Source organism: Chaetura pelagica, unplaced genomic scaffold, assembly GCF_000747805.2.
Source record: "Chaetura pelagica isolate M959 unplaced genomic scaffold, ChaPel_1.0 scaffold66, whole genome shotgun sequence".
Classification (NCBI taxonomy): domain Eukaryota; kingdom Metazoa; phylum Chordata; class Aves; order Apodiformes; family Apodidae; genus Chaetura; species Chaetura pelagica.
In genome coordinates, this window is record NW_009953811.1 from 216,414 (window position 1) to 228,529 (window position 12,116).

General features: G+C 37.8%; 1 protein-coding gene across 1 annotated transcript in view; it reads right to left on the reverse strand.

The window, feature by feature from the left end:
- The window catches only part of LOC104391927 (voltage-dependent calcium channel subunit alpha-2/delta-1-like), a gene marked incomplete at its 3' end in the record, with an annotated part of 226,228 nt that extends 214,853 nt beyond the window's left edge, over positions 1-11,375 (reverse strand). The window contains exon 1 of the mRNA XM_010001279.1: positions 11,276-11,375. Coding sequence (XP_009999581.1) covers positions 11,276-11,370 — 95 coding nt within the window. The remainder of the gene's footprint in view (positions 1-11,275) is intronic.
- Between the last annotated feature and the right edge of the window lie 741 nt (positions 11,376-12,116).

Below are 12,116 nucleotides of genomic sequence, written 5' to 3' on the forward strand. Positions count from 1 at the left end.
TAGCAAACGCCTGTGCGGGGGGGGGGGGGGGGGGAGTAAAGTTTGCCTGTAAATTTCTTAATGATTTTAAATGTAATTACCTGAAATATGAAGATTTCATAGCAGGAAGTGAACAAATTATTTGGTTGTGTGTGCTGAGAGGTTAAAAGAATTACTTGTATGATTGCTAGCATTCCAAATTGCCGTGCTGAGCTCTAGAACTAATTTTAAGGAAAAAAATAAATTCAAAAAACAAATTGTGAAGGCCTCTTAACAGTTATCCTACACATTACTAGATGTTGCAGCATTTTGAAAAGGGAAGTTTTTCTTCCTTACTATTCTGTACTTACATAAATTGTGTTTGTTCCTAATCTGGGAGAACATTTTTCCATGCCTTCCAGCACATTAAGAAATTCTGTTTTAAACAGACATTTGCTCACTGGGGCACGGACAATGAAGTGGTGTCAGACCTTATCACTTAAAAGGAAGACAAATGACCACATCTGATATCACGCATGGCTTCTTTGTGATATCTTACTATTCCCCTCTGTACAGCATAATACAATCCTGTATTACATTTTTTTTTCTATAATTTTTACAATCAGGTTTTGACAGCGATGACTCACTCTTTTGCAATGAAACCTATATGTGTTTAGTCAGGAATTATTTAATGTGGATTCATCCATGCACTTAGAATTTAAATGATGTGGGACCGATACTCATTTTGTTGAAATTACACTGGTGCAAAGTATGGAATTGGGTACCTAATAATTTCCAAAGACATTTAGAGTATATCCTGAGACATAATCTTATTCATGCAACAAAGCAATTAATCCTTAATGTTTTTCTAATCAGTCAAAAGTGATTATAAGGACCAGTTCCTGCTTTCAGCTACCACAAAGCTTTTCCCCATGTGTATAGTGAAATCCCCTTAAGACGTGTTCCTGCACATATTAGTGATCCTCTCCCAGTTTATATATCCTCCTGCATAATCTAGAATATCTCCAAAACAGATGAAAATATAATCCAAGATGATGCTAAAGCAAAAGTGGCTTGGTAAACAATAATAATAAAAAAAAATAAAAAAAATTGTAAGGACTACACGTCTGTTCTTAATGTTCATGGCAAGACAAATAATTTCAATGAAAACAATGTTACTCCCACTTGAAAACTTAACAACCTTGGGGATTATCAAGCAATCAGTGTTTGCTAATTATCATCTTAGGCATACTACTAGTCCATAAACAGAAAGAAATTGATGCCAGACCACCTAAATTGCACTAATTATGTACATTTATGGCCACTCCTCTTACAGAAGCAGGACAACTTGCAATATGCAACACATTTATACAAGCAGGATGGCAATGGGGTATCATTTCCATTTTAGAAATGGGAACAGAAGCAATAAAACCAGCAGTAGCCAGTGCTGCAAAAGAAGCAGGTAGCAGATCAGGTTAATAAACTCAAGTGTCACAAGCCTTTGGTTAGTATTGTCCCAACCTATTGCCTCTGGTTTAATTAGAAAGCACAAAATATTTGCAGTACAAATTTCAGATAAACTGGACATCTGCAGTGCCAACTGATTTCAGCAGCGAGAATAACGATTTGTGATGTGGCAAAGGAGTGCAAGCAACTAGCACACAGTGTTGGCATGAGTCAGATCTGCTGGCTTCTCTTCATGATGCTGCCTGCAGATTTTTGCTGACTCCTGTTAGTTTCTAAAAATGCTTTTAAGCTTATGTTTTACAATCTGTGTACATCCAAGAAGCACAGATCATGAGGATTAACTTCTTCTAACTCCCCAGATCTCAAGTTACCAGTAGGGGTTTTGGGGCAACCTGGTCTAGTGGAAGGTGTCCTGGTCCAGACGGGACAGTTGGAACTGGATGATCTTTAAGGTCCCTTCCAACCCAAATGATTCAATGGGAGAAGCAGATATGATGGTAGCTTTTCTACGAAGATGATATTTTCAAGATAAAACTTTGATAACAAGGTAAACCAGAGGTGTTACCCATCCATTAAGGGTTTGGTCATGTAATTTTCTGAGGTAAGGTGGAAATATAGCAAACACACATCTTAATAAACAAGGATTAACAGCTTAACAACACATTTCAGCTACAGAGGGATTTAGAAGCATTAGCTAACAAATTAATCTTGACAAAAACCCTTGGTTGACTAAATGGAAAGATGCTGCAGTTTCCTACTTCACTGAGATAAAGTAGTGTAGAAAGCTAAGGTACAAAACTTAGCAAGGCAGATAAAGGGAGGCAGATAATAGCAAAGATATACAAACATAAAGAGCTCAGCCAAGATACACACAATTCAGGATGTGTATCATCAAAAGAAAACCAGAATATTTCTGATTAAACAAAATAAAATTGAAAAGCCTATTATCCCTTCATTTTCCATTTGTTTTCCTTTTCTTCCAAAATTGGTGCCGCTGACTTCATTTATGAGACAAGTCTCAGATCAAGAAATGCTTCTTGCACTAGGAAATAGACACAGAGCTGCATCAACCCTAATGAAGGGCAACTTTCCACAGAAGATGATAGTGCAAGAAAGCTCATTACTCACCCCACTCAGTTTACATCTTCTCTCACCACACATTCCTACACGTATGTCTATTCACTTAACTTGTCTTTGGAAAAAAAATATCTAATGGACTTGTTACATCTCTATGTAAAAAGAATAGAATTACGTATGAGGCTAGCAGAAAATATAGACATTCAATAATCTCTGCAGGAAGGATTCTAACTACTTATTGAAGAACAGTGTACTATGAATAATATTTTATTCTAATTCAATCTACTGAAAGAAATCAGCTATATACTGCAAAAAAGCAACATCTCTATTAATGTCTGCATGTGAAACCACCACATTTCTGGATTAAACTCTCAAAACAGTATCAACGCATCTCAAAGGGTAGAGCACTCCCTAAGCAAAGAATATTGCATCCAAGTAGAGGACTGTATTTAGGATCCACAAGTTCTCTACGAAATAGACTCTTCAAATCCTCACTGGGGGATTAATTATTACTGTGAGGGTTCATTCAGTCATTTACAAAATAAACAATATTTCCCACTAGTCCACATCAGAATATCATAAATCAAAACATGCCTTTTAATGAAGTGTTGAACTTACCCCTCAGCATTTTGACTAGTCTATTGGGATATTAGATCTACTTGTGTCAGAGAAAGTTACTGACCTGTAAGAGAGGGGAACAGAAAAGTAGAAACCCTAACATTGCAATTCATACCTCAAGTCATCTCTCTTTCATTACTCTACTCCTTCCTGCCCTATCAATAAACACAATTCTTCCAGCTCTGAGAGGAAAATGTTTCACGTAATAATCTTTGACGGAATATCTGTTGTGACTCAGTTTCCTCCTATGGAAGAGATTCGAATTTCTAATCTGTCAATACAAGCCAGGTGTGGCAAATTCCTACTAACTCAAAGAATGAAGAAAAATTCCCTTTTACTGGTTTGTTTAAGACTACATTGGTGCAGAAAGAAAAATGTAGCATGATATTAAAAGTGACAATTGAGAAAAATGGCATGCCTTGGTTTAGGCCTTAGTCCTGCCATCCTTGCTTAGAGAACTTATATAACTTTGTTTTTATGCCTACTTGAGAGACTATTTAGACCAAGCTTTGCAAAATATAATAAAAATCCCAGTAAAGATAAGGAAGGGAAAGATTATATTGGTGAAGAACATTCTGAACTACAGACCAGCCTAGTTGGGAGCTGCACAGAGGAAACAGGAGCACTTGAATTAGAAAGTTGTTTAGTTGAACTGTTTAGCTTTCCTCCATTTAATAAAAAATTAACATAAGCTATCATCTAATTGCTACAAAAACTAGACTGTGGACTCAGCAACTCCGTTGTGCTCTCATTTACTTCACAAATCAGGTCAGAAGTGAAGTAGAATTTATTGTAAGAGATAATTTTGAGAGCCTTTGCTCATAAACTTCAACTGAAGTTTTATATGCATGAGGGCTGAAAGAAGGATCACTGATTCAACATAAACACTGTGTGAAAGATCATTATTGCTTTGCAAAAAATTATTCTTAGCTGATATGATCCATAGGACATGAGTTTTTTTGGGGTTTTTTTTAATTCTCTTCTTTCTGCATTCAACTTCCATGGCTCTGGAGAAACAGGAAATTTCAAAAATGAAAAATGCTTAAATCTCAATGTAGAAAATCTGTTACAAAGTCAGTCTCTAGTTTTTGTCCTGACCAACTCTCAACTGACAGGAAGCAAGAATGTAATTTTAAAAGAGGGTTAAAAATCCAATAAAGCATTTTTTTTTTAAAAGTCAGCAATATTAAAACTTCACATTCATATTCAATGGGTATTTCAGGCCTGCCTCAGATTTCAAAAAAAAAAAAAAAAAAAAAAAAAAAAAAAAAGAGTCTGATTTTGAATTACTGTAATTAACTGTAAAAGCCTGCTGATTTGTTGATGCAAAATAATGTCAATCTTTTTTATAAACTTGTTAGAATCTTGGTAAATAAATAGCGAAACTTTTACAAGGAAAAGAAATTCAGCTCTTTGTCACCCGTTTACTCGTGGCACACGAAGAAAGGTGTTGTAAGGAAGGACATAAGCAAAAGACCAAGGTGCTTTCCCTGACATTATTAGTGTGACATCAGCAAACAGTGAGGCATAGACTTGTCACAGTATGCTTCTGGAAGAGGGAGTGTATTCTACATTTCATCCCAAAAACAATCAGTTTCAGGGTAAAATTTTCAAGAGAAAGGGAGGTGTGAAATTTTGAGTTTTCTTAGAAGCAGAATAGTCAAAAATAGTTTGAAAAGCACTGGAGAAGGAAAAGACAAATCCCTTTTGGGCTGACTAGCTGCAGGCATATGCCATTAATTTTTAGCTATTAAAAACTACTGAGGTATATTTTTAAAATCTTCAACCTTAAACTGAGGGGTTTTTTCTGGGAATATTGACAGGATTTTTTAATTTTAGCAGCAGAGATTGGCCCTAAATTGAGAATATCCAATCCATGAACATCACTGTACTATAAACTCACTTGAGAGCGATTTCACTTATCAGTGCTATATATTTACACCTGAAACGTGAGCCAGTCCTGCATCACTACCATGTGCGTTACACAGTACTGCTTGACATAAAAATAATATTCTGCAAACAGTATTGATTCCAGTTCTCCTTTACTATCGAGCATCAGGAGGGAAAGAAGAATCACAACACTCTGTACCAGCAATGACCAATTTGCTACAGGAATCAACGGCACAATGGATGCATGATCCAGCTCATGCGCTGGTCCTACAGAACAGCGCATTGCCCACTATATGAGAAAAGTTGGGTTGGATCAGATTATTCAACAGATGCAACAAGAGAAATAAATCAGAGCTGTAATCTTAAATACAAACATTTAAGTATTCATTAATGACTGTTTGTAGCAGCTGTAGATGGAATAAAAAAGCTCATGCAGGAATGGGCTAAGAGTGATCTAAGATACAACATGTAGGCATTGCCCAGAGGTGGGAGCAGAAATGCAAGTATTTTGTACTCAAGTTCTGTGGGTTTTCAAGGTGCTAGAGTTGTTTTACCTGTACACTGAGGACACTGAGCTGTCACTCCTTCTTTCAAAAAGTCTGATTCAGCATTCATAAAAGGCATACATAAAGGATGTCATCTGGCATTGCCAAATTATAGCTGTGGACCAACAATCTCATTCCAGTGTAATGTTTTAATGTTCTGGTAAATCTTTTTTTTGTTTGTTTGGGGGGTTTTTGTGGTTTTTTTTGTTAAAGCAGGTACTTTAACAAGGCACCAAAAAAACAGTATTTTCTGTAGTCTGTGAGATCAGCTTTTATCACTAAGGGCTTTATAAGCACTCTAAGCACAACATGTATCCCAAGCATACAGGGATCAAAAGCTCCTCTGTTGCTGCAAAGAAGTACAAAACAGTCTGGGGCCCAATTCTGCTTCTACTAGGTTCGACAACAGAGAGAATGAGTGATGTTTATCTTAAACTACTGAAGTGCTCCTAAACTGCAACCCCTGGTCTAAGTCAAACATGGGTCTAGAAGATAATACTACCTTGGGTAAAGGATTCTCATAGAAGGGAAGAATAAAGGCGTAAGTATGTCAGATCACAGTTATCAGTGAGCAAATATAGTCTATTTTGTTTCTTTGTTACAAAAGATTGAAGTGATAATAACTTGACTGTGCTTCCATCAATTTAAAATTCTCTGCTAGATAAATATTTTTAAGATCTGTACAACAGGCCTTCTATTTAACAATGAATACGTTTCAGACTAACGTGCTGCCAAGCTCCAGCTCTCTTTCTAGCAGCTGAATTCTTGGATAAAATCATTTTGCAGGGTATGAGCAATGCAGTTCTGAAAATAGCATCACTGCAAAATGAAAGATGGCAAGAACCTCCATAATGCTGATTTATTTCAATTAAATTTTGTCTCTTATGATCAGTATCTATTTTCATATTTCCAGCTGAATTTTCATACTTAATAAAATGTAAATCTGCAGAATTTGTTGATTTCAAGGCCCCAGCATAATTGTCTAAAAGGGACAAAGAAAAAAAAAATCCCCATACACAATTTACATCATAAGACATGTAAAACACAAAAATGCTCTGTAGAACCAAATAATTTGCATTTATCACCACCATTTAGACAGAGACTCACAAAAAGAAACCAACACCAATCAACAAACCGTTTCCCATTTATCCTTAAGTATGTTTCTACTAGAAGATGAAATTGGAGTGATACTTTTTTAAATACCAGTAGGTTTACATCTTGCATAATGTTCAGCTTTCAGACATGTGCTGCTGAGAAAACACTAAGAGGTGTTATTGCACTTCCCTGATTCTAAGTAGATTACATCTTTTGGCTTTCTTTCCAATTCCCTGACACAAAGGCATACTTCAGCTGATTTTTTTTTTCCTAATAATGAAGATTTTTAAATAGATTGGAAAATACAATTGAGAAGGAGTCTGGCATTTTAAAATCCATTAATGCAGCTGTCTTATCTAATTAACATCAGCAATAAAACTGGCATTCTTCTATCACAGATTTTATGCTAAAAATGGGGTTATATGTATATGAAAAGTGTCAAAATCCCGAAGTCTGACAGTAGAAACAGATGAAAAGAATGCTACAGAAATATCTTCTATCTACATTCAGTCCCTGATTTTCTATAGAAAGCGATGCTGTGTACCAAGCCCAGCTACATTCTCAGCAAGATCTACACTTGTTATGTGCAGAAACTAAAAATATGAATGTCCCAGTTGTGCAAGCTTTAATTCATATGACTCATTTAGACTTCCCCAGGTTGTCCTAATGACACCAAAACAGTAAGGATGATTCATGCAAATAAAAAACAGGAATACCCAACTTCTTCTCTAAGTATTTCCTGCCAGCATACACATATATGTATGTATGCATATGATCTTTATCCTCTGTATATTATTTTTATCGTCAGATGTTTACACCTATATATCTAAGTATCAGATCTGTTTTGATTATAATATGTAATTTAATCTCTACATACAGAACAGGTGACTAAGAAAGAAAAAAGACAAATTATGGAGAGAAAATGAGGAGAGGAGGAAAATAAGAGAAAATAAAATAAAAACAGACATTCAGAATGATACAATCATAGAAACAGTACCATTGATATTGAAAGGCTTCATCTGCAGTTTTATCAAAATTAAATTCTGCATTTTGTTTTGGTTTTTTTTTTTCTTTTTTAATCAGTACAGAGGTTTAACATCAGAAAGCATTAGGTATATTTTTATATCATACAGTAATCAGTATCTTTAAAAATATCAACTCTGCTAAGACACACTCTATCCACAGTGTACTTAAGAATTGCAACATATTTTTAAACTCAAGACTATCTGTTCTGATGCAGTATAGAAAAAAGAATAGACATAAGAGTGAGTCCTGTGTTACCTTTATCAGGAAAACATATGAACTACACTTATTTAATAGCATTTTTTGGTCAAACCTTTATAGATGTGGATGATAAATGAATATATATACATATATATAGTTTAAAAGAAAAAATTGTTTGTGTACTGTGTCAGCAGTAGTGTGGTTATAGCGGCAGGAGTTCTATATACAACAATATTCTCATATAAGTGCAAAATACCTACTGTCCTGGGTGTATAATTGAAGTGTTTGCAGTTGCTATTCTAAAGGTAGGAGCATGATACCCTGTATGAACATATAATAGATCCCTAATATATGATATAATGGATATTATACATTTTAATGAAACCAAATATGTATTAATCAGTAGCTAAACCTTATAGCTAAAGATCAAGACATAATTATTGCAATAGTTCATTAAAGAAAAGTCTTCAATATGTGTGCTGAAATATATAGAACACAGGAAACCACAAATGCTGCTATCCCACCTACTCAGATTTTCAATCAAAAATTAAGTCTTCCATTTCATACAGCACAATCCTTCATTTGAAATTGTCTATACATTGCTGGGTAAATATATCAGACCCTTTTTGGCTTGCCAGAGAAGTAAAATTAATCAAATTACTCAGGTTCTATCAAACAGGCATTCCTTAAACCTTCAGCATTTTTTACTAAAAAGGTTTCATATTTGTGTATGACTGTGTTGGTGTTAAGGGATTCTGAATGTTTTAGTAAAAGCACATGTTAAAATATTTACTGATGCAGAAGGAACAGATGACTGAAGGAAAAGTAGTTGTACAATTATAATTTGTTGATGAAATCATGAACTGTATAGCCCTGAATATTCACATTTTTCATACAACAATTAGAAAATACTTCTTCCTCAGAACAGCTTATTAATTAAGAGAAAGAGACTGAAAATAATGGGGAGAAAGCAGGTAGTTAAGAACACAATATCAGCAAACCTTCAGTTCTTCAACTATTAATATTCTTTCTTTCCTTTATTCTCTTCTCCTGAGGACTTTTTTTCCTATTTTTAATATTCTTAAAATATAAAATCTTTCACATTAAGTCTATTTTCATCACTTCTCATTGTTCTTCCCTGTTTGCAATCTCCAGTAGGAAACGTAACACTGCTAACTGACAAGTCTTGAGAAAGAACTCAGAAAGTGTTCTCTTTCACCTGTTACACGATTACTTTTTGCAAAGCAGCTCTCCCAACATCAACCTGTTGTACTGTCTTCTAAACGAACCAAGCCTTAAATGCACTTTGATATAAAAGGCAAAACATTACTCTGAAGAATGGACAGGCACTATAGATTGTTTCTACAATATTTCAGTGGAATAATAATGAGAAAAAAAGAAAGCCAACAACAAGTAGATCATGTAGAACACAGAAATGCTATTGACTAACATAATATTCTGAACTACTTAATCATAGGCATAGCTATAATTAAAGGATATGATATGATATGATATGATATGATTGATATAATACGCTTCCCTGTTGACAATTTCTATTATCATGACTAGCAGCAGAGGTAAATTCTGAAGGGAATTAGCAAACATGGACAGAGGGACAAAAAGTGTTTTAAGGAAATAATCACATAATGTTATGCTAAAAAGTGATCTATACTTCTATTTCAAATTATATAATAAACTTTTTATATAATATTATTTAAATTTCACTAGATTCCATATTTATTTCCCTTTTAAAACTAGAAAAAATACGTAGAAGAAATTGTAATTGTTGTGGATGACAACCTTTTCAGTTCAAAAAGAAACAGTAAATACAGGATCTCAGACACAAGAAAAGCACTGACTGAAACAGCCCTGGCTTTGTACTTCGTGATTCTAGCTTCTATATGGCACATCATTATGAATGTAACAAGAGAATATTTTAAAAGATAATTCTTCCTTCAATTAAAGGCTGTATTTATTCGACGTGGAAGATATTAAGTGGTTATTTTACACTTATTTTTTTATTCCTTTCTTTCATTTATCTGTGCAAGCATCCCTTTTAGTCTTTCATAATGGAACCGATACTCAGAACTGAATCCAATTATAACAACCTACCAGCAGTACTAATTGGTGAAAACGCCTTGCTGGTAATTGCTGTAAACTCATCCCTCTGCACAGGATGAACGAAGGCAATAAATTCTACCCAGCGTTAAACAATAGGGAAGACTGCCATTCGCACCGCTATTCTTATGTAAAATGCATTAAAGTGAGTCATCCACTTAAAAGTTACCTACTGGTAGCTTTAACCCAGATTCAGGGACCGAGGTAAGTGCTTCCAAAAAAAAATAAAAATCAGAATATTAAAATAGTAAGGTGAGGGAAAAAAAGAAAATGTCATTAATCCACAGTGTTTTGTTCTGGGGCTTTCTGTTCCGATCTGTAGGCGAATCTCATATATGATGTGTTGGGTTATTTTTGCCTTTCTTTTATTGCATGCTTTCATTATGTGATCTTCGCACTGGTCTGGGAAACACTTCCATGCTAATAAGCATTCTGTGCTTTACAGATTCCTGTCTTTACGGCCAGGCCAAATATAAAGCTGCTTGCACCGAGGGCATCCACCAGCTCTCGCAAAGGTGATTTTTGAGGAGTAACGATTTGCAAGGCCAAGGCTGGAGAAAACAGTTATTTAGTTGTGCAGCTTTAAGCGTGCTAAAACCCCTTCGGGGTGGCACATGGGTGCGTACACCCTCCAGCCCCAACCCCAACAACCGCGGGCAGAAAACAAACCCCGCGAGTGTCAGAATATCCGTGCTGAGCGCTGGAACACATCCAGGTAGGAGTGAGCTAAAGCACAGGCTCCAAACTCAGAGCAGTGCTCGTTTGCCTGTTTCACATGCCTGCCGCAGAAAGGCAAGGGAATCTGTCTTTTGCCTGAATTCTAATAAAATTGCTAAAGTTTTAATTAAAAAAAAAATATATATAACCACAACAAAACCCAATGTTAAAACTCCAGCCAGGCTGAAATAACCTTTGTGAGTGGAGGGGGCGGGCTCTGTGTAACTCGAAACTTTCCTCTCAGCACGGCTGAACTGCCGGGGTATATATTTAGAGCTGGGATCCGCTTTGGAGCGGGGCTGTGAGGCAAACCCTTTACCTCAAAAGTACCGCCGCCGGCCGTGACCGGGCCACTCTCCCCGCCTCCCGGCGACCGCCCTGGGGGCACCCTCTGCTACCACGAAGCCAACGCAGCCGAAATCCTGCTATTTCCTCTCACTCCCACTTTCCACCCGGACTTACTTTGTTTCCCTTTGTATTTTCGCCGGCGCCGCGCTCTCCCCAACCGAGAGGTGCGTCCCGGCCGTGCCCCCCGCCCCGAACCCGCGGACCCGGCGGGGACTTACGTCGTGGCAGAAGGAAAAGGTCCCTCCGAGGAGTGGTTCATCACCAGGGACTGGAAAAGTGTCAGGCTAAAGACTAGCAGCCAGCCAGCAGCCATCTTCCTGATCGAAGATCGATGCCCCTTCCCCAAGTCGGCGAGACGGCAGTAATAATAAATTCAATTATAGTGTGTGTGGTGGTGGGGGGGCTGTTGTTTTTTAAAGCCTCCTCAGATCCCCCCCACCCGCCCCCTCGCAGGAGGCGCAGCCCAGAGATGTGCGGAGAAGCGGGAGCGCGGCCGAGGGTGGGGAGGAGGAGGAGAAACGATGGAGATCTGTGGGTGGAGAGGGGGAAGAGAAACAGAGAAGAGCGAGAGAGAGAGATAGAGATACTCTACTCTGCTACTCCACCAGCAGCTCCAGCTTCATCTGATCCGCCGCCATCAGTGCTACTTTTGTAACAGATCTCCGCTCACTCGTGTATGCGTGTGTGTCCTTCCCTGATTTATTCCCGATTGCAGACAGAAAGAGGAGGAGTAGAGAGGCAGGCGGGGCAGGGGCTGCTGAAGGAGGCAAGGAGCGAGTTGGGAGACGGGCAGATCTGTTACAAAAGTTGCCTTCCCTGCCGGCAGCGGGGGAAAGTCGGGGCGGGGAGCGGGGGAGGGCGCGGGCCCTGTGGCTGCCGGGCTCCTTACAAGGCAGCCGAGGAACTCCCCGGGCTGGGCTGGGCCGGGCCGGGCCGCCCCCGGCGCCCTCCGGGGCTGCGTGCCGCACCTCCCCGCGCCCCCACGCTATTTTTAAAACCGCTTCGTGCCTTATTTTAATTCCTCCACCCCCCCCTCCTCCTCCCTTCTGAGCAGCAGCG